The sequence below is a fragment of the Oenanthe melanoleuca genome, chromosome 21, assembly GCF_029582105.1.
Source record: "Oenanthe melanoleuca isolate GR-GAL-2019-014 chromosome 21, OMel1.0, whole genome shotgun sequence".
NCBI lineage: Eukaryota > Metazoa > Chordata > Aves > Passeriformes > Muscicapidae > Oenanthe > Oenanthe melanoleuca.
Window position 1 is genome coordinate 2781533 of NC_079354.1, and position 22044 is coordinate 2803576.

At 44.2% G+C, this 22044-nt stretch overlaps 1 protein-coding gene across 5 annotated transcripts in view; it reads left to right on the forward strand.

Annotated features, from left to right (window-relative positions):
- Nucleotides 1-20095, forward strand: part of VPS13D (vacuolar protein sorting 13 homolog D) — a 93621-nt gene extending 73526 nt beyond the window's left edge. For 4 of the 5 annotated variants that reach the window (XM_056507907.1, XM_056507903.1, XM_056507905.1 and 1 more), the window contains 3 exons: nucleotides 14982-15113; nucleotides 18621-18861; nucleotides 19539-20095. In XM_056507907.1, coding sequence (XP_056363882.1) covers nucleotides 14982-15113; nucleotides 18621-18861; nucleotides 19539-19670 — 505 coding nt within the window. In that variant the 3' untranslated portion in view covers nucleotides 19671-20095. The remainder of the gene's footprint in view (nucleotides 1-14981; nucleotides 15114-18620; nucleotides 18862-19538) is intronic. The other variant, XM_056507906.1, reaches the window with a different exon arrangement.
- The last annotated feature ends 1949 nt before the right edge of the window (nucleotides 20096-22044 follow it).

The following is a 22044-nucleotide window of genomic DNA, read 5'->3' on the forward strand; positions in this document are numbered from 1 at the left end:
GGGCTGGTCTTTGTGCTCTTTGTGGCCAAGAGTTTCCTTTGTATTACTATGCCAAGAAGTCCTCTTGTATGTACATGAGACCTGTGTGCTGAGGATGTGAAAGAAAACCCTAAGGAGGTTTTGTTGTCAGAAAACTTGGAGAAAAATGTTTGAAAAATGTTGGGTTTTCTGCTTGTTTTGTCTTCCCATTTGGCTTTTCCATTTCCTGTGTTTTATTATGCCACTCTTGGAATTCTGAAGGGTCTACATCAGGGTTTCAGTGAACAGTGAAGTGTGAGTGAGGTGCAGGAAGCCTGAAGAATGGCACTAGGTGGATTTTATTCTGAAAGTGGAAGTTTGTACCTATGTGTCTTATGTATTTGGGACTTACCCTGATTTGTAAAACCAAGAGGTCAAGGATTAAAATTTAGTAAGTATATTTGCATGCACAAAATTAAATGAGAACTCTTAAGTGCATACCTGAGAAAATTCAATGTTTTGTTTGTGCATGTCTTAATTTTGTGGCTGTACAAGTTGACTGATTTCTGTAAAGGTGGGGAGAAGCACACCTGTCTGTGCTGTTAGCTGGATTTCTGGTTGAGCTGTGTGTCTATTGTAATTCGTTTCAAGAAACACATATTCTTAAAATTCATGTTTTGACATGTTTCTGTGAGATACAACCTGTACACAGTAGGTGTCATCAACAGTTGCCAAACTGGAGAGCAGCTGGGAGAGAGAGGGCAAGAGGATCTCCAGCCACCCTGATCTTGGGCTTGTGTTTCCTTTGGGAAATATTTCCCTTTGCCTTGTTAACTGAGTTAAGAGAAGAGGTTAAGACAGATGAGCTGAACCATGTTTTTGCTTCCACTAGATTTTGAAATCCTGTTGTCATGGATGAGCACTGTGAAATTATTTTAGTGTCTACACACAGTCTGTCTAGTTTCTGACCCAGCAACATTTTACAAGAGGAAAGAAAAGAAAAATGGGAAAAAAGCCCCAGCCTTTCTCAGGTTACTCAGTTACTACAGTTCTCCAGTCTACAAAAGTCTGATCAAAACTTTTTTTAGCTAAACAAATGTACTTGAGAATATGTAGGTACTGTAGGGAGGGAGAAGGGGTGGAACCAAAATGCCACCTCCATCTGTAAGCAACCTTGCACTCATGTTCTGTTTGGTGTGTGGGTTTTACATGCTTCTATAATGAAGGAGCCAAATTGTTCCTTTGGGGTTGGAAGAGCCCCACACGACAAAGGGTTTGTGTGTTTTCTGCGCCGCCGCGTCCGCGATTCCCCCGCCGCGTTTGTAACTGCTCAAGTATGTGTGGTTTGGAATGGGAGCAGCACAGCGTTCCAGGGCTGAGCTGCTGCCTCTGCCTGGAGCCCTGAAACACACCAGAGCAGCCTTCCCTGATGGATGGGACTGGAAATGCATGGCAGGAGCTGATCTCCAGTGGAGTTCTGAGCACCTGAAGACTCAGTTCCTGAGCGTGACAAGAGCTGTTGGACCTTAGCCTGTGCACGTTGCTGACTCAGCCAGCTAATTGCACTTGCATTTAAATAGCAGGATACGTAACTGTAAATTATAGGCCCCTTGCAATTCTCTAATTACATGGCTGAATTTTAAAAAAAGCTCTGAATTTCAGCTGCTTGACTTTAACCATTGGGTCAGGTTTGAGTGGGGATGAAGAATTTTAATTGAGGTTCTTTGCTTTCCTGAAAGACGTAGTCTAATTCCAGCAAAGTCCTTGAATGGAATGGAACAGCCTGCAGCATGTGTTCCTGTGATCAGGCTTCATGGACATGAGTCTCTTCTGTATTCAAATGTGTTGATTTGTGTTGGAACTCCTGCAGCTGGCACACACCATGTATTGGGAGCATGGAGCCAAGGCTGAGGCACAGGTGATGGCTTTAGACCTTAAGGGGGTAGTTACAAAGGTCATTGGTTTAAAGGGCAAGAAAATATTTTTAAAATTTGACTTTAGGCTGGACTTTTTCAGGGCTAATCTTATAAACTTATTACCTAATCATAAAGATGCCCTACTACTTCTAAATTTAATGTAGAAGAGAGCATAAAGCAGTTGGTGAAAGTGCAGCATACATCTAATTTATAAACAGTTAATGCCTATGATTTGATACCTTTATTGAGAGGGTTTTATGTGTTCCAAGTAATCCAGTGTCACATACAACAGTTCTGATTATTTCCATATTTTTCATATATTGCCAAAAGTTTTAAAGCTCAGTTCAAAGCAGGAAAGCTGTTCTGTCTCTGGAAATGCTTGGAGAGCTCTTGCCTAGAAACGAGTTTTACGTCCTGGTGCAGCACAAGTAAAGAACATTTATATTTAGATGTGTGTCTAACCTAACAAGTAGTGCAGGAAACTGCTTTTATGGCTTTCTCTCAGGCTTCTGCCAGGTCAGAGCAAGTTTAAGATTATTCTTGGACTGTTGCTACAAGGGTTTGTGTTCTTTTCTGAGTCACAATGTGAAAATTAGAAGTAGATAACTATGGCCTCCCCAGTTCTGGTGAATTCTGTCCATGAACTAGACTATTATTAGTAAAGAGTAGTTTGAGTGTGGAAAGCCATTAACGGTCACAGAAAATTGTTATGTAAATACTTGATTATTTTAAATGCACTTCATGTGGAAAGCAGCAACCTGTGCTAGTTGTGCCTTTGCTCATCACTTGGAGTTGTGCAGTGAGGTTGCAATATCAAAAGCAGATGATTGTAACTGAAATTTTTTCGCCTTTGTGCATCCATCTTTCTGTTAGCTGAGATTTGCATTGTGAGATCAAAAGCAGTGTGGTTGAGAGCATGAGTACCAGTGACACTGAGCAGAAGTGGGAAATATGTACCCAACTGCATGGAGACCAGCTCAGCCAGCACACTGCCACGAGGCTCTCAGCTTTAACAGATAGATATTGCTTGAACATTTACACTTCTGTATGTGCCCCAGGCTTGCTCCTGGCTTTGGACTTGATCTAGATCTGGTTTTACTGCCCTGTCCCATTGCAAACTGATGCCCAGTTTTCTTCTTGCTCTTTTGCCCCAAGAGGTTTTGTTTGATTTTACTGCTTTGCAGGTATCTCCTTGTCATGTCATGTTTGTGTTCTGGATTTTTTTCCCCAGAAATGCAATGTTATAAGTTGAATCCCATTCAATTTCTTGTGATATTTCTGACCTCTTTAGGTCCTTCAGTACTTCAGTGTCCTCACTGGGGTTTTAAATGCCTCTTAATTTGTAGTTCTGTTTTTTACTCCAAATGTAGTTTTACATCACTAGATCCTTGTAGTTAAGCAAACCTGTGTTTGTGTCTGTACATTTTTCAGCACCTCAGTAGATGCTTCTTTTTCTGTGACCAGTCTCACCTGCTTGGTTCTTCTTGATTCTTTTGTTAGGATTTGTTTTATCACTGGTAGCTTTCTGTAGTTCATTTGGAGATCCTGGCACTGTTCTTGAAGTGTCTACTTATGTTTGTTGCATAAGTAAGTGTGGATTTCCTTGTGGGAGAAGCAGTTCCCAAAATGCAGCCCTGTTTCTCTTCAGCATGGCTGATTTAATTTCAAAACTTTAATTTCTTTCTGAAAATGCACCTCAGCTAATTTAGTTTCTTAACTAGAAAGATACAATAATCTACCATCTAAGACCTAAAATGGTTTCTAAATAAGTGAAGCTGCCTTTTAGAATGAAAAGAAAGTGGTTCTCTGTTCCTTTTTCTATTCAAGGAACGTTTCTCTCTTCATGAGACACTTCTGGCTTCTAGCTGGTTCTCTTTTCTACAGCTCTCTTGTAAGCATGTGTTAGGTTTTCTTCTTGTTTCTACTCAGATTTATTTTGCAGAAGTCCCTTGCTGTGCATCAATAAACTGGTAGTGCTTTTTGTCAGTCAAGTACTGATTATGTTTGCCTGGGAGTGGAATCTGTCAAGATTGCTTTTCATGTTCACTCTTCCTAAGGGGAAAGTCAACTTCCCCTTAAAGCTGTCTGGAAGGAATTCAAGCAGCTGAGCTTGTGGTGCCTGTTCTGGAGTACCCAGAGTCAGGAGAGCTGAGGATGGGCTGTGATGCCACCCCACATTTCTGCACTTCTGCAGCTCAACACACTCATACAGTGGCTAATACAACGTAGTATTTCAAGATATAAAAATAAAATTTTCAAAGTCATACAGCTTTAGAAATAAAGTGAAGTCAAGCCTCAGTACCTCTGTGTGAGAATGAAATACAGGGGGGCAGCTTTTCTTCCTTTTTTTTTTTTTTTTTTTTTTTTTTTTTTGTTCCCTCCATCAGCATTGACAGGCTGGGCATTTGTTCCCTTTGCCCTCCCCCCTGGAACAAAGAGCTGAAGGACAATTTCTGGAACTACAAGCTCTGTTCTTCACAATAAAGCAGGATTTGCTATGCATGACTGAAGAAATGATGCATGTAGTTAGTTTTCATTAGGTTTCTTTTGTAACCCACAGGATACAGTAAAAGCAAGATGAAGCTTTAAAACATTGAGTTTGCTTAATCATATTTTATTATAGAGTCAATAACCCTAGAGTCTCTGTATAAAAATGTCACAGTTTCTAGAACAATACATTGTCCATTGTTTGTGCCCAGCAAAAGTCCAGATGATTTGGAGAATCCAAACTGCACTGACACATCTCCCTTTCCTTTTTAGAGGCTTGAGTGGGATTGGTGCTCAGACTCTTAACACATTTTTGTTCATTACTGCAAATACCCACTGTATGTGTGAATAATGTTTCCAGGAGGCTGTTCCTAGGGATCAGTACTACTAAATACAATTTATGTTTAGAATACTCAGTTGTCTGCAGTTGATTATCATTGTCCCCTTTTCTGAACTTAACTCAGTTTAACTATTTGGAAGGAATGGGGGGAAAACCCATGGTGTTTGGACCTAAAGAAGCAACATAATCCTGCATTAATATTATATAGATATGGTTCCTTTCACATCTGCCTACAGGAATATTTTTATGTAATAGGAGGTTTTTGGAAAAAAGAAGCAATTATGGACTTCCATTAGGCAATGTTTAATCATACAGGTCTTACACTTTACATGTGTTACCTTGATTAGTCTCTGGGGCTTTTGAGCTAGACTTGGAGTAGCAGGGTCTGAGACAGGAAACCCCCAAAAGACCCCCTTACCTGTTTGTAAAAAGACATTTTTTCAGGCCCAAGGGTTTAAGTTGCTGAGGCTGTTCAGCTCTCTCACATTGTTCTTCTGGGGTTTTATGCACCCTGCATTTAAGGAAGAAGCTGTAGATGGTTTAAATTCCAACAAGGAGGGTTAAACCTTTGGTTAAGACATGTGCAACCTTTTGTGTTTAAGCCTTTTTGCTTTGCCATGACAGAATGTATTAAAGGGAACAAAAACCTGGCTTAAGAAAATGGCTCAGGCACTGGGTTCTGCAGGGGTGACATGTCTGTTGGCATGAAACAGGGAGCCTTTGTGAGGGATTGGCTGTCACTCTAAATCCCAGCATCTATTCTGTGAGTAACAAGGATTTCCCACTAAAACATTAGTGTTTGACTTGACATTTGAGGGCAGAAACACACCCTGGATACTTATGGATTCTGGTCAAGGCACTGGAAAGGAGTGTAGCAAGGGAAGGACCAGTGAAAATGGAAAACATTGCAATGAGCAGTGCTGAGGAGTTACCTGAGCATAAAACGTGAACTTGTCTTTTTCTTTAGATGTCCATTCATTAATAGCAATAAGTAATTTCAAAAGGATGAATGAATGCAGAGTTCCTAGTGTGGTGGGCTCCACAACCCCCAAATATTTCCCAGTGCCTGATGTTACAGGTAAGGGCAGGTGCATTTCCATCCCTGGTGAAGGGTGCAGCATGCAGTGAGCCATGCCCAGCTCCTGTTAAACTGCTGCCTGGGCTGGGCTCAGTGCAGAAATCTAGGCTCAGATTCTGCCTGATGTTACTGTATGCAGCAACTGGTGTGGAAAAGGTGTGAGTTAATGGGGAAATGCATTGTGTGGTATTGTTCTGGTCAGGTATGAAAGGAGAGCTGGCTGAAAACACATCATGGGTACAGAACTGCCCCATTTTCAGTGCAACACTTCTGAAGGCCATGGGGAAGTTTCTTGGGGTACACAGACCTGTGTAGCATTCCAATTCAATTAAATCCAAGGCACTGTAACATTGGCCTGGCCTAGTCTGTCAGAAATAGAAGCAATTGTGAACTTCCTTCTGCAGCAATTATGAACTTCCTTCTGCAAAGAGCAGATAAATCCTTTGTTGGATTTATCACAGATTTATTCTGCTACTTAAACTTTGTGGGACATGAAATATTTGCTTCACAAAGTGGAATTCCTATTCTGTGTGTCCACTTCACAGTATTTAGCTGTTAACTCAAAGGAATGCAGCTAGACAGGGAGAAAGTTTTATGTCTTCTGGAAATACTTGTATTTCTAGAGCCTTCATGTTCTAATTATCTTCTAATTCATCCAAAGCTTTGGGACACAAAGGCTGAAAAGTAAATGGAACACTTGTTAGTGTTTGCACGTTTTCTGGCATTAGTGTGATTTTTAGATCACAGCATCTCTGCTGAGGTATCTCACTGTCTTGGTGTATTCTGTGTAACACTTGCCTTGGATGGAAACAATTCCAGATAGCTGCAGATTAATTAGTCTGTGTTGGTGCCTCCTAGAATAGAATTGGAGAGAACTTCCAGAAAATAAAAAGAAAAAAAAAATTGTATTAATGCATGATAATCAGCAGAACCAACAAAAAAATCATCAAAGATTGGGCCATGAAGTATTTCCAGTTCCAATTACAAATGTGCCTGCTCAGAACAAGGTGGGATAAGTTGGGAGCATCTGCCCACCAGGAAGGAACAAAGGCTGTATTCAGACCAGCCCTGTCTGCTGGAATGCACAGGGACAGGCTGTGGCCAGTGTCTCTGAGAAACATCTCATACACATTCTGGGAGTTCTCATCATCTCTTCTGGCCCTTCTTCTAGGATTTTCACTCCATAAAAATAGCAGGAAAGATGAAACTGGTGTAGTGCAATAGGAGTGTAGGGTTTGTTTATGCACTTATTTATTTCTGAGGCACAATGGCAGGAGCTGCTCAGCAGTGTGGTGGCTGTGTGACCTGCTGGCCTGAGACAGATGGGGTGAAGTCTGGTACAGCAGGTCTGGGGCAGCTTCTTGGGAACTCTTAGTAGTGCTGGAGGCAAGAATGGATATTTTGTGTGCTGAAGAATGAGTCCACAGGCGCCTTCTATTTCCTGAGCAGCCACTGAGAGTCCTTGGGGTTTTCCATGCATGTGTTTGCTTGTCTTGTGCAGGTTTGGAATAGTCTTTCCATTTGCCTCCACTCCTGGTGCTTTTGCCTTGAGATCACCTTAGAGGTTTCTTACATCACTTAATTTGTGATCTTGCCCTGGTTTCAGCTAGGATGGAACTAATTTTTTTCCTGTAGCTATTACAGTGCTGTGTTTTGGATTTGGAATGAGGATGGTGTGAGGAGTAGGATCAAGAAGTGCCCTTTATTTACAGCAGGAATAAAGCTTTGAGTAAAGAGTGTCTGAGTATACCCAGAGGTGGATTTTTTTCATCCTCAGGCCAAGGATAAAGGTGTAGGAAATGCCCATTTTAGACAAAATAAAATCGTCTCTCCCTACTGTATATCCACTAATTTTGTGTCCTTATGTAAATTTCTTGCTGCATCATAAATATCAAGTTCTCTCAGATTACTGTGTGTGTTCAAAGTGGTGGAAATCCTAAACTGTGTGGCTGTTTGCACTGACGGGTTCTATTTTCAAACAAAGAGACCCAGCATTTCTTTAAAACTAATACCACTTTTAAGCAGTGTTTTAAGACAGCTTAGTCAAGGTTCAGATTTATGCAGCAATTACAGGCTTGCCTGAAAGCAGGAGGGCTGGAGGTGCTGCTCAGGTGCAGCCAGGCTGTTTACCTGCTCCTGCACAGACTTTCCCCTTTGTCATTAACGTGAGGTTTTGTGTTCAGTCCCAGGCCAGAGCGAGAGATGGGAGCCCAGGGCCTGCTGGGATGGGGTTTTACACTTGTGCTGTCCTTTTGCCCTTCCCCTGAACTCTTTTCATTTCAGTCATGAGCAAACAGTCAGTGCCTGAACTAACAACCCCGCAATCCTCCAAAGCACGCTCCTTACAGTACCAAACAAAGGGAGGCCCGCGTGGGCCGGCCCAGGCCAAGGAATGCAGCTTCGGGGTTCTGCTCCATAAATTTAACCAGCACGACAAAAAGGAGATAATGTGAGCCTTCGTGATGATCTGAAAGGGGGAGGTTTGTGTCCCATTGATTGCGGTCTGGCGCAGCGCCAGCCCCGAGCCTGACCGACAGTTGAACCATATCGTTAAGGCGTGTAATACAGCTCGAGCCTTGTACAGCAGCCAATGAGTACATATCCAGAGGGCAAAAGTTTATAAAGAGTCGAGGCTGTCCTGTTTAACCCTCTCACACTGCCTGTAATGTACACTGCTGCCATTCACAAATAGGCACTTCGCTGTTAAAATGTAAACCTTCGACTTGCTGGGCTTGGAAAACATACATGTGTGTCTGATTTCTAATGTGCAGCAGATTTATAAAGTGATCGTGGAAAAATATGTAAAACTGATCTTTTTTTTCTAACCCAAAAAAAAAAATCCAACCCACTTTTATTTCAGCACTACTTCATCCATAGTTACTTTTTTGTTCAGAGACGTCTTCTGGGTTGTTCTGCAAACTCTTTCATACAGATGGAGCTATTTATTGCCTTGATGTCACCTCATTTAGCATGTGGCTGGTATTTTTATAGATAATTTTTTCACCTAATGTTGCTGTTAACATGTGGAATGCTCTTTATCAGTTTTGTAAGTACAGCCAGTTGATCTGAATTGTTCTTGCAACTGCAAACTTTAAAAATCAAAACAAACCTCGTGGGTAGCTTTTTGTTGGGTGAGGTTTGTGCTACAGCACTTTGCTGTGCCTGCTGCAGCCTTAGTTGTAGTAACTGAGAAATACAAAAGGAGGGTCAGAAAGAGAAGAAACATCCAGTCATTAAAGTTGATTGACACAGTCCTTCATGCACAGCCAGAGTCACAGTCCTGGTGCTGGGCAGGGCTCCTGTTCTTTGGGGTTTTTTTTCCCCCCAAGTAGATTTGCTTCCCCAGGAAGGCAGGAATACAATATGGAAGCATTTCTTAGATTGAAGTATTGTTCCCTTGAAGTGACCATGTTTGCATTGCTGCAACTGGATATTGCTTGCCCAGCACTGACAGGACCATTATAAATGTGACTCCCCATCCATGGCAGTGCCCAAGGCCAGCTTGGGCTGCACTTGGAGCAGCCTGGGGAGGTGTCCTGCCCATGGCAGGGGGTGGAACAGGCTTGAAGGGCCCTTCCAGCCCAAGCCAGTTTGGGATTCCATGGGCACAGACATAAGAGCAAGGCTCCATCTGCTACAGGCCCTGCTGGCAGCAGACACTATTTAATATTTTAAACCCTTGCACAGTGCCCTGAGGCTGAGCAGTGTTATGGTCCTGGGCTCTTTGGTTTCACTAAGGCATGTTCAGCTCCTGTTCTCAGACAGGTGTTTGCGGGAAATCCCTGCTGAGAACCATCTTTTACATCCAGTCAGAAGGTGAATGGGAGCATTTTTCAACACATTGGTTCAACTAGAAACTCTTTAAGGTGACAGCTGCATTCATCCCTGTAATCAGTACAGGAAGAGTCTAGGGGAAATTGGAAGCTGGGATGGCAGTGTTATGTTTTGTCAACTTCTTAAGCTTGATGTTACCAAAGTGCTTGAGAAAGTGTGAGTTTGGCTGCACAGCTGTTACAGGCAGAAGTGGGGCAAGTGCCACAAGTTGATGCCCTGATTGCAGCTGGGGTCAGTGCTTTGTATGCAGGGCAAGCTCATACACCTTGTCCAGATGCTGGATTTGTAATATGGATGTCATAATTAAGTTGTGTCTTAATTAATCTCTTCTCAGTTCCTTTTGAACTTGGAACCTGATGGTGTTACGTAGAATTGCAAACCCAGGGAATAATTCTTAATTTTGTTTTGATCTGGTGTACAAAAGAAAAAGGCAGGGGGAGAAAAGCTCTCTCTCCAAGAAACTGGCAGGAAGAACTTCCATGATAAACAGTTGCTCCTTGAGCATGCTGTACTCTCCTGAAGGCATGTCGGGTCAGCTAAAGGTCTGCAGCATCTGAGCTGGGAGATCCCTCCAAAGAGGAGGGACTTGACTGTAAGTGGGAGGTTTTAACCCCAGGCACCATTTATTTGCATGTTTCTGCCTGAAACTAGCATTTTGGGAACATGTTTAACAAGCACAATATATTCCATGCATTTGCTGGAATAAAGGGCGCATTTGAGCTTCCTCAGATCTGCAGTCAGCAGGGAGCTGTCTGGCTCGTGATTTTACACATTCTTGCATCTAACTGAGACATTCTGATGCCAAATCCAGCACTCAACTGACTGCACCATGTGTGCATTTTAACACACCTTAACTGCATCTGTGTTGGGGGCAGCAAATGAATCCCATGGCAGAGCTGTGCTGGATCTCTGGGATCAGTGGGAGCTGCACCCCAAATCCACACAAGGGTGGGAGGCAGCTGCACTGACCCCTTGAAACAGAGCACCAGGAGAATCACCAGGGAACAAGGAATCTAGATTGCCACATGTTTTCCTGAAATTAGGCCCAAGGCATTCAATATTCCCAGGCACTGAGAACTGGCACATCAAAAACCTGCTGTCTCTCCCCTTCTGCTTAGTGAATTCAGGGAATATTCCTGCTCATCACATGGGCTCAGCAGATGAAACAAAGTTAAGTGCATCAGTGAGGAAAGAATCATGGCAATAGTGGATTTTCAGTGCTGTGCAGAGGTGTGATGTGCACCACAGACCCCATTACAAGTGGCACACATTTGTTTTCATTTGTTATCCACGTGTTCCTAAGCTGTGGCTGCAGCATTGAGTTTGCTGTGATGGCTGAGTTTTCAGCTCAATCTGTAAGGCATACACTGTTGACATTTCATTGGTTCTGGCACTCCCAAGTGTGCTTTGCTCAGTGTCCTCCAGTCATGTCTGTGGCACCAGCACCTTCCTCATTCTGCATTTCATGGAAATCATGTGCATGGATGGTGATCCTCATGGAAGGCTGCAGGAACTCGAGCAAGTGGATCAGGTATTTTAGTTGAGTATTTTATGGTAGAAGATAAAGATTATTCCTCTCTTAACTTACCAGATCATGTCACTTTAAATGTCTGAAATGCTGAAGCCTCAGACAAAGCACTCCCTGTATTTAGGAAGCAGACTTTTTCCAGAGCCAGTAATAGTTTGATTTTCTTATTTCTTGAAAATACCAGCAGCTTTTGAATTGTCATACATTACCTGCTATTTTCTTTTGTTTGAATTAGTATTGTTTTATAATTATTTCAATGGCATAAAAATAATTGCCAGGTGAAAGTCAGTATGCCAAGCTACAGCCCAGAGCAGACTTTTGTCACTTAATTTTATGCAAACCTGAAAAAAAAAAACGAGTTTACAATGGAAACCCTGAATTTTAGCTGTACCAGAACCAGCAGGTTACTGCTTAATGATAATGAGCTGGTGAGACTGAACCTTTGCTGGTGACAGTTGCTGAAGTTTTGGCAGCAAGAGCTGGGTCTGGCTAAAGGAGATTATTCCTAGAGAGTTTTGGGGGGAGCCCTGGGGCTGAAGGATGCCTTGGGAGAGAGCCCATGGCCAGGCAGGTGCTGCAGCAGGTCCAGTTTGTGAGGAACCTGCTCCATTCTATATTGGTTCCATCTCTTGCACTTGGAGCTGTTGTTTGTGCAGGATTTGGGGTGTGCATGCTCAGGCTGGGTTTTTGAATCTGTGGTTGTCAGTGCTGTTCTCTTACCCAGATGAGAAATCCCCCAGATACACATTTTAAATTAAATCCTGGTCATGGAGGTTTGTCCTGGTTGGTTTTTCTCAGAAGTTGCTACATTTCCTAAAGTTGTATCATGATGAATAATTATTCTGGGTGTGATAATGAGGAAACTGAAAGATGTAAATTTGTAAATAATTTCTAAATCATTTTAGAATAGGGATGGTTTGTTCTAGCAGACCAGCATCTTTTGATACACAAAATTTGAGGCCTTCTGAATTTAATTTTTTAATTTTTTTAAAATGTTTTCAGGGTACACTCCAGGGAAAATTTTAGGTCCAAGAGACCATCAAAGATAAGTAACAGTTGTTGTTCTCAAAACCACTGTGTATTTATGCACCTCTGCAGGAATCACATCTCCAGAGCTGATGGGAGCCTGGTGGGGTGGGTACCTGATAGGGGTGAACATGAGTGGAGGAACAAGGACAGGTGATTCTGGAGAACATGTGGTGTCTCCTGGAGGGTTTCTCAACCTAAGTTGGTCAATAATTATCCCCACTAATACCTGACCACTTTCTTCATCAGGTTGGTGATGTGCTTGATTACAAAACTTCTGGCTTAAAAGTGTCCAGCTGAATGCTGGTTCTGTGAGCTGCTCAGCAAACCCAGCCAGTAAAGGCTGTGCCCTGGTTGAGAGTGCAGCCAGCTGCAGTGGGAGCTGCAGTGCTCAGCTGGAGCAGGGCAGGGCTGCAGTGCTCATCCACCTCCCAGCCCTTTGTGCCTCTATCCAGCAGCACCATTCCCTGCTGAGCTGGGCAGACGTGAGGGCATTCCTGCCTTGTATTGCTTTTGTGTGCTTATTAAAAAGGAATCAGCAGATCTGCTGAGTGCCTGGTAATGGAACCCAGATGTGGGCACTGCCCCCGCTCTGCTTGACAAATCTGCAGCTTTTGGGATTTCACCAGGGTTGCTTGTTATTTACAGAATGTAACTTGAGACAGTAGAACAAATTTTTAGATTAAAAAAATCAAGTGGTGTGGAATGTTATTAGCTGTGCAGACCAAACAGAGCAGTTTGCCAAGGGGGTGATGGACTAAATCTATGCAGTGGCTCTGGTTTGGAGAACTGCTGGCCTTATCACCAAGAAGAGAATGATCTGTTAAAACCAGGATCAGTATCTGAGCTTGGAGGGCACAGTGAACAATGCACTTGTACTCTGAAGTGCTTCTTCCATTTAAAAACAAAACCAAAACATAAAACCTTGGCTCAGAAGGTGCCAGACCTTCAGAAATCCACTATGGTGCCCAGTGCCTTTATAGCACTGGTACTTCTTCTCTGACCTGCTTTGAGGCAAACATTAGAAACCAGTGTTCCCCATAGCTGCAGTGTCTGTGGGATTAAAAGGCCCTGTTCTGTCCCACCACCATCAGGGTAGCCTTGCTTGCAGTGCTTCAGATCCTCTTCTCAAGGAACTACAGAATATTAGACAGGCTGGCACAGGGGATGTCTGTCTGAAGGATGGCTCATGTAAAACCCACTGCACAGTGAAGCACAGTCCCAGTTATCCAACCTTCCTGAATGCGAGGTGGAAAGTGTCTCAGCACATCATTGATTGGCCACTGTTAATTAAAACCCACCTAAGGCTGCAGGCAATCACTCTTTGAACTTCTTAGTAGGTGCCATAGAGAGATTTAAAAGCCAACAGGGGCTTTGATTAGTGATCTTTTGCCATTTTCCTGCTTTCAGAAGCTAGTAAGTAGGACAAGCAGCAAGATGTGAATTATACTGGTTGGAATGCTTTAATTTCTTTGGAACTTTTGTCTCAACATTTTGCATTCATGGAGGCAAACACACTTGTTTATTGCTTTGTAAGACTCTCATAGGTAAAAACAGGCATGTGTTGTTCACCTCTTGTGTAGGTTTAGAAAGACAAGAATGCTGTACCTGGTGCAGGTGAATCCTGCTTATATCTAAGGAATTTAAGGGGCAGGAGAGGTGACTTGCTCCAGGGCCCCAGTACTTTAATAGCACAGCTCTAACCACTGCATTAAAGGTTGTCAAAAGCTTGAAGGAAAACAAATTTTTAAAGGGTGCCCAGGCTTTAGGTATGGGACAGGGCTGCTGAGGGGGAAAGGTCACAAGGAAATGAGGCTCCAGAGAAAACATCTGCAGATCATGGACCCCAGGAGGGTGAGTGCTCTCTCCTGGTGGTGGGAAGCTTCAAAAACAAAGATAACACTCCTTGGGACCTTTCTCCTATCCCTGGATCAGAAAGGCTGGAGTTCCTTGTGCAGGGTTTTACAAAGTCAGGATGGGAAGGGAGAGCACTGATCCAAAATGGTGCATTTGGCTGGGAAATTTGTAACAGCAGTAGCCTGGAAGAGCTGTGAAATACCACAGAGCAGCCCCAGAGTGATGCTGCTGGGAAGGGACAGGGAATGAAGCAGGGCTCAGCAGCCTGTAACACAATTCTTCAGGGGCAGGGCGTTCCAGGAGCTTGGAGGAATTCAGAGTATTATTTTTTAACAAAATTCTGCTAAGGGAGGAACCAAGCCTGCAGTTCTGCAGTGCTGTGGCCAGTATCAACCTCTGCTGGCTGTCAGCCCACAAGTGTGTGTTCTTCTTATTGTCATTTTTAATAGGCACACAGCAAGGTAAAGTATGTTAAACCCTGCTGTGGGGACCATAATTAATGAGGATTTTTCTTCTGTCTTAATTTAATTGCATGTTCCTATTTCCATAACCACAGAATTTGCAGTCTCCTGGCACTGTCCATTGGTGAGAGCTCTCTCCACGTTTTTGCACTCTTATTTTCTTTGGAGCAGTGAGAAGAAATCGTCAAATCAGTCAAACTGCTGAATCTTCAGAGAATATACACTGTTTAGGTCACTTCTTCCTACTAATTTAGCTAATTTCCCCTTCATTGTAGACAAAATTATTCTATTTTTATTATCGTATGGCTTTGTGTCTCATAGAAATGTGTGAGTAGACCCCACATCTTCCAGATCCGAGTCTTGCAGGGTGTACAGGCTGTGTTTGTGAAGAGCTGGGGTTTGGGGGGCTGTGCATTGAGGGCTGTGTGTTGCAGCAGGGCTGCAGGTGTGTGTGCAGGGGCAGGGGAGCTGCCAGTGATGTGTGTGCTCTCTGCAGGACCCAGGCCGAGCGCGTGCGGAAGCCGCGGTGCTGCAGGGGGCCCCAGGGGCTGCTGCCCCGCTACCTGGAGAGCCAGGCAGAGGGACAGGAGCAGCTCTTCAAACTGACTGACAACATCCAGGACGAGTTGTGAGTACACAGCCACTGACAGCTGCTCTGGCTGCTTCTGTTCTGTTTGCTGCCATCGTGTCTGAAATGCTTCACACCCAGACACGGGGTCAGGTCTGGGCCCTCCCCACTGCAGGGACATGGAGGGGCTGGGGTGTGTCCAGGGAGGGGTCTGCAGCACCAGGGGGGTCTGAGAGAGCTGGGGGAGATCAGCCTGCACAAAAGGAGGCTCAGGGGTGACCTTCTGCCTCTGCACAACTCCCTGACAGAGGGGTGCAGCCGGTCAGGCTCTGCTCTCACAGAACAGGGGACAGGAACTAGGGACAGGATGAGAGGAAATGGCCTGAAGTTGCACCAGGGGAGGTTCAGGTTGGATATTGGGGTAAATGTATTCATGGAAAGTCACAAAGTCCTGGCATGGCTTCCCAGGACAGTGGTGCAGTCACCATCCCTGGAGGGATTTAAGTCATGTGGATGTGGCACTTGGAGACATGGATTGGTGTTGGCCTGGGCAGTGCTGGGGGAACAGTGGGATTTGATGGTCTCAGAGGGCTTTTCCAACCCAAATTATCCTGTGATTCTACAGGGGGAATATCAGTTTGTTGGGTTGGGGTCTAAAGGCAGAATTCATCACTTGCCCCATCTCCACCACAGTTACTGACCAGCTGTGTCAGGGGAGGGTGAGACAGATGCTGTGTCTGCCACCCTCAGAGCATCTGCCAAGGTAAGGGCTCAGAATTGCTGATGTGGAGCTGCCAGAGGCAGGTACAGGGTCTCTTGGTGCCCCCAGTGTCCCTGGGCTGGCTCCATGTGCCACTCCAGGTGCTGCCTGAGGAAGAGATTGCAATCTGCCACTTACCTGTGGCCCTGTGAGCTCACATTTGGGGTATCCTGTTTCCACCTCCTTTCAGGATCTTTGTGCCTATTCAGGATGGCTCTTAGGCAGGGAGACTGGAAAGAGCAATTTGTGACCAAAGAAAATCACCAGTGCAGCCCATAGCAGAGCAGTGGCCTTTGTCATCAAGTCATGCTGTTCATTCACTGTGACTCTCACCATTAGGAACATCATTCAGCAGGAACACAGTGTTTCTTGTCATGGAAAATAAGTACAAAATTATGCCTCTGACTTTTATCCTAGTATCATAATCAGAAACACATTTGAAGACCTGATTATTTGCATATTTTCCTTCAGAGTTAAATCCATAAAAGGGGATTTAATACCTTGCTCTACTGTTCTAACTAAATGTTTCCACATTTTTTTCCAGTTAGGCTCGCTGTTTCACTTCTGGAAAATATTGTGTAATTACTTCCTGATGTTGTTAAAAACCCCACAAATTCTCCAGAGATCTGGTTGCTTCTACTTTGTTCTACTGGATCATGTTTCATTTAATTTTTCATGTTATTAATTTGAGATATTTTTAATAGTGTAGATGTATGGGTTTAAAAAAAATAAGTTGTATCTTGCAGTAGTACCTGAAAAGGTTGAAAATACCCATTTTAAGAGCTAGACACTGAGAAGAAAGTAACAGTTGGCAAGAGCAAAGGTAATGATGCATGACTCAAACTTAGAACAAAATGTAGAGCCTGAACTACAAATTAGCTAATGTTTCTGGGCTTCTCCATTAACTCACTGACCTCTGCTTCCATTCCTCAGAATATATACATGCCACCAGTAAAAGTCTTGTAAGAAGTTCATGCATCATGTGTTGTTCTTTCAGAGCAAATGCAGCCCCTGGTGAGTGGCCTGGTGCTTGCCCTGAAGCTGAGAGCAGCTCTCAGAGCCCATCTGCCCTGGATGTCCTTGGTGGCATCCTGACCACACTGCTGTTTGCTGTGCCTGTGCAGGGCACCAGGCTGTTCCTCTGCAGCTCTACTGCTGCTCTGCCTTTCAATTAAGATTTCTGTGACACTTCATAAAAAATGTCACTCTCCATCCTATTTAACTAATTTCAAAGGCAGAACCTTACCCTGAAGTGTTTGAACTCCAATGGAAAACTGCAGGGCAGCTGCTGGTTTCCAGAACTCTGTTCATGTTGTCTTTCACCTGGGTTCCTCTGAGCTGAAATCCAGTTTGTTTTACTTAAAGGAACAATTTTTTTATTCCCTCCTGGAGTTTCATCCAAGGTTAGAGCTGGGCAAAGCATGTTACAGGCTCTTTTTAAGGAGGCTGCTTGTGCCCTTTTCAGCACTGCCATGGCTCTGTGGGGTGGAGTTGGTGTGTGCCCCTTTGCCAGTGTGAGGGGAGCAAGGGCAGGGACACAGCACAGAGGGAAAGGCAAGTTCAGTGTAGGGCAGTGTCTTTGAGAGGGCTGGGAATACAGAATTACTGGAGTTATCCTTTTATACCACAAAAAGAAACCATGGCCTGACCTCTTGCCATATTTTTGGCTATTAACATATCTTTTATAGCTCTGGGTTTCTTTGGCTGCACATCAGAGTAGCTTGTGCACAGTGATATTTAACTGGTAGGGCTAAGGGTGCATTTGGAGATGGGGAATTTTTCTGTTTACCAGAAACACCGAGTTAGTGACACAGGTCACTGATTTCTAGACCAGTGGAAGATCCTGCAGGATGTGAGACAGCAGGCAGGTTTGTGTGAGCAGTGGCTCAGAGGGCAGCAACTGGGAACCTGCCTGACAGCAGCAGAGTCCTCCTTTACAGGTGCTTGTCAGCCCTGGGGGCTGTTGGCAGAGCTTTTTCACTCTATTTAGTACTGCTCTATTACTCTACTCAGCTATAATTCCACACTCAAGTTGCTGAATTTTTCAGCATTTAAAAAGCCCCACTAATGAGGGGGGCTACTTTCAGTAGTAAATCAGAAGTGGGGGAGAAGCATTTGTGTGTTCAAGTTCCATTTCATTTTTGCACCTTACAATTATTCTTTTACACACCAGCCTTTTCAGCCATCATAACTCTCAGTATTCCTAACTCACTCTTCTCTCCCTCTTCCTATTCATCACTCAGCCTAATCTCTCTGGGGAAACCTGCTTGCTGCTTAACCTCTCACCCCTTGTTAAACAGCTAATTTCTCTTTTCTGCTACTGATCCTGGCAGCAGGTTCAGCTTGTTTTTGGTTTGGAAGGCAGGGAGGTGTGGGGAGCAGGGAAGCACAGGAGGGTTACAGGATAGCTCTTGTCATAAATGTCTGCAGACCTTTCATGTACCAGCTCTGGAACTGAAGTTAGTTGCAATTAAGCTTCAGCATTAGGACTTGCAGTGCTCCAGAGCAAGGAAATTACTGTTGCTAAGTCCTTGTCAAAGGACATTTTTATGTGTCCCTGTAATGCCCAAAGCTGGTGGCCAGGCAGGCAGCACTAATACTTGATTTACAGCACGATCTTTTTATAACTAGGGAGAGTGTCCTTCATCAGCTCCATTTCTAAACAGTTTAAATTAAATGGAGATGAATTGTACATGTTGCACTACTGCATTTTCTGATGGACTCTACAGGTCACAGAACAGGTGAAGACACAGGTGAATTTGCTATTTTTAGCTTGAAGCTAATAAACATTTCCTCCTTTGCTGCAGTTTCATCGCCGTGGAGAACATCGACAGGTACTGTGTGCTCATCTCCTCCAAGGCTGTGTATTTCCTCAAGAGTGGGGACTGCATGGACAGGGATTCCATATTCCTGGAGGTCAGGTATGATGACCTGTACCACTGCCTGGTGTCCAAGGACCACGGGAACATGTACATCCAGCTCACCAAGAAGGCTGTGAACAGCAGCAGTGGAGTGGCCATGCCAGGGCCCTCCCAGCAGCGGCCCATGGTGAGGAGCTGGCTCCCCTTGCACCCTGTGCTCCCCTTGTCACCAAAGGGTTTGGTCCCAGGCTTTGGCAACCCCCTTCACCCTGTGCTCCCCTTCTCACCAAAGGGTTTGGTCCCAGGTTTTGTTCTGTCACTGAAAACAGCCACTGCCCTGCTCTCAGTGACTTTAGAAGTGGCTCCCTAAACTCCTGAGAAAGGAAAAGCCTGAAATATTCTTGCATGCAGAAAAGTAACAGAAAGAAACATGTATTTACCTGTGAAAGGCTTTTAACTTTACCACATGAATGGAACTTGGGTACTTTGCTGTCTGTTTAATCTTCTCCTCCATGTAGTATTTTTTTACTGCTGGAACCAGAGTTTGTGTTTTGTGCCATTACAGAAGTTGCTCAGGGGCTGTTCTACAGGCCTAGAAGAACCCAGTCAGTTCACATTCCAAACAGATAAAAGGTGGAAGGGGAGGCAAAGGAAATAAGCTCAGTGTGGCACAGGGTTCCTGCTGTCACCCTTGAATATCTGTGTGTGCACCTGGGGCTCCCTCACTCTTCTTCCTTGCTCCAACCTCAGTCCTGAGCAGGAAACTCCACTGGAACCTTTCTGTCCCTTTCTTCAGATCTAAAATCTATTCTATTTTAGCTGACAGCAGGAGCACACTAAGAAAAATCCCCTTTCTTTCTGCAGGTGAAAGTGAAATCAGAAGCTCTGGCAGTAAAGCTGTCCCAAGAAATCAACTATGCAAAGAGCCTTTATTATGAGCAGCAGCTGATGCTGAGACTTAGTGAAAATCAAGAGCAACTTGAGCTGGACTCTTGAAAATCCACTTCCTCGCTGCCAGAAAAGAGCTGCAAGTACCAGGCTGGAGCCAGAATTGTGTGACTAGAGAAGGAAAAATATAATTTTAGTATTTAGAGAAAACAAAAGAGGTGGCTTTTCTTTTTTAAGCACTAATTGTATAACAGAGGTGTAGCTGACACAGCTTTGGGTCTGGGAGAAGCCCTGTATTTTGCTAACATGTATATATGTACAAGTGTCCATGTAAATATGACAGGCAGTGGGTTGGGTATAAATATGAGTCTGTTTACTGTGTAAAGAAATTAAAGGAGCTCTACTGAGTCATACTGCACTACCTGACACAAGCCCTTCTCTCTCTCTGTCTTTTTTTTCCCTTGAAAAAACTGATTTTCACAGTGCAGGAATGTAGATAAACCTTTAAAAAATAAAATTAAGAAATAATTTCAGCTGTTGGAGCATAAGTGTCCTGTGGTTTGGAGCTTTAACACCATGAATAGGGTGCATTAATGCTGTGATTAGGGGGCATTGATTGGGTTGTTTGGTGGGATTTTTGTTGGTAAATACAGGAGACCCAGTCTTGCACTGAAATGTCAGCCTCCTTTTTAACAAAAAAATTGCATTTTGTTAAATAATACAGAGAGGATTCAGTTTTACATTCACAGTCTGCATCTCCAGGCCCCTTTTCTGACTTGGTCTTGAAGTAGTTGAAGTGAGCAGCCTTGGAAATTGAACCTTGAACTTCAGATTTTTCCCTCCCTCAGGTGAAGGAAGGGTGAGGGGAGAGGAGATCAGCTTGTTGGACTTCAGAGTAAACTTCTAAATAATAAAAATAACAAGTTTTATTTTCTGATGTTGTATACCACATGGGTATTTGTCATTAATTGTAACCACACTGAAGAGGGAGGAGTGAGTGCTCTTGAACACCTTAACAGGAACTGGAACCCTCAGTGTCACATTTTCTCCTGGAGGTGTCAGCTTTGGGCATGAGGACACAACTCTCCTGTAACTGCTGAGTAACCTACATTTCACAGTGTGGCTTTAGAGACCTTTTGATTCAGTGGAAGTAGAGCTTTAAAAGGTAAAGTAATTTGAAAGTAAAGTCCTTTCATGAAGATACATGAGAATATTTTGGTGCTGAAGGTTATAATGGAACCAGTTCTGAGCTCCTGTAAAATACTGGGCTGCTAAAGGTGGGGAGGGAAAGCCAGGAGTAGTTCACTGCTGTCTTGAGCATTTCCAGGGGACACATGGAGTACCTGGGGTCATCCATGAGGGGATGTGCAAACAGCAGAGCAGTGACTGAGCTCCCTTGGAGTGCCCTGAACTCAAGAGAGCCATGTGTGGGGAAAAACCAGCTTCAAGGTGTGTTAAAGAGTAGATGAAACAACACCTCAGCAGGGGCAGGAAGGAAGAACTGTCCCTAGCTGGTGAAGAGACCCCACACAGCATGGGAATGGCACATGGAAATGGCACCTTTCCATGTCTCCTCTGCTCTCCTCCCCTTTCCTTGCCTGTTTTCCCAGTCCTCTCATCCCCTTGTCACAACTTGTCACATCCTTCCCTGTCCTTCCTTTTTCCATCCTTTCCACCTCCCCCTTTCCCTGCCTTCCCCTTTTTTCCCCTTTATTGTCCTGCACTCTCTTCCTGTCCTCTCCCCCCTTGCCCTTTTTCCTGGCCCACAGTTTCACTCCAGTGCTCCTGCAAAGGTGAACAAATCCAGGGGCTGTGTCCACAGTGTTCCTGCTGGAAACAGCCCCAGCCCACCCCCTAACTGCCCCAGGACACACAGGCAGCACTGTCTGCCCACTCCTGAGACAGGCAATGTCCTCACTTTCTCAAGGCGTGAAAGTTACTGGAAAAAAGAAACTTTCAGGCTCCACAACCAGGGGTGAAGTTCTGTGTGTGGCATTTCACAGTGCAAACCCCTTTTCCATTGCTGGATCAGGAATGATCCTGTTCCCAGCAGCTCCCACAGACTGAGGGGCTCCTGCAGTGATGGGAGCATGGGGCAAGCATGAACCTGCCCTCCCCTCTGCTCCTGGCAGTCCCAGGAGCTCAGTGGGATGATCCATCTCAGCAGCTCAGTCCCAAGGGCTGCTTTCCAAAGCAGTGCAGTGTTTACATTTTTGTGGGGAGAAGCTAAGTTCTGAATGGGCCCCATCTCAAACCAGAGCTATAACCAGGCATTTCCCAGTGACAGGGACCTTTTGATCCCTTCACTATCTCATTTCCTAGACTGCATGATGCTTTTCAACATTTATCTATTTTCTCTCCAGCAAAATACTTTTTGTAACATCTTAGCCCAACTATATATATATTTTAAATTTTTTCTCTCTAAAGCACCATTTAGCAGGAACCTGCTTCCTCCAGTGCACAACCCACTGGGCTGACAAAT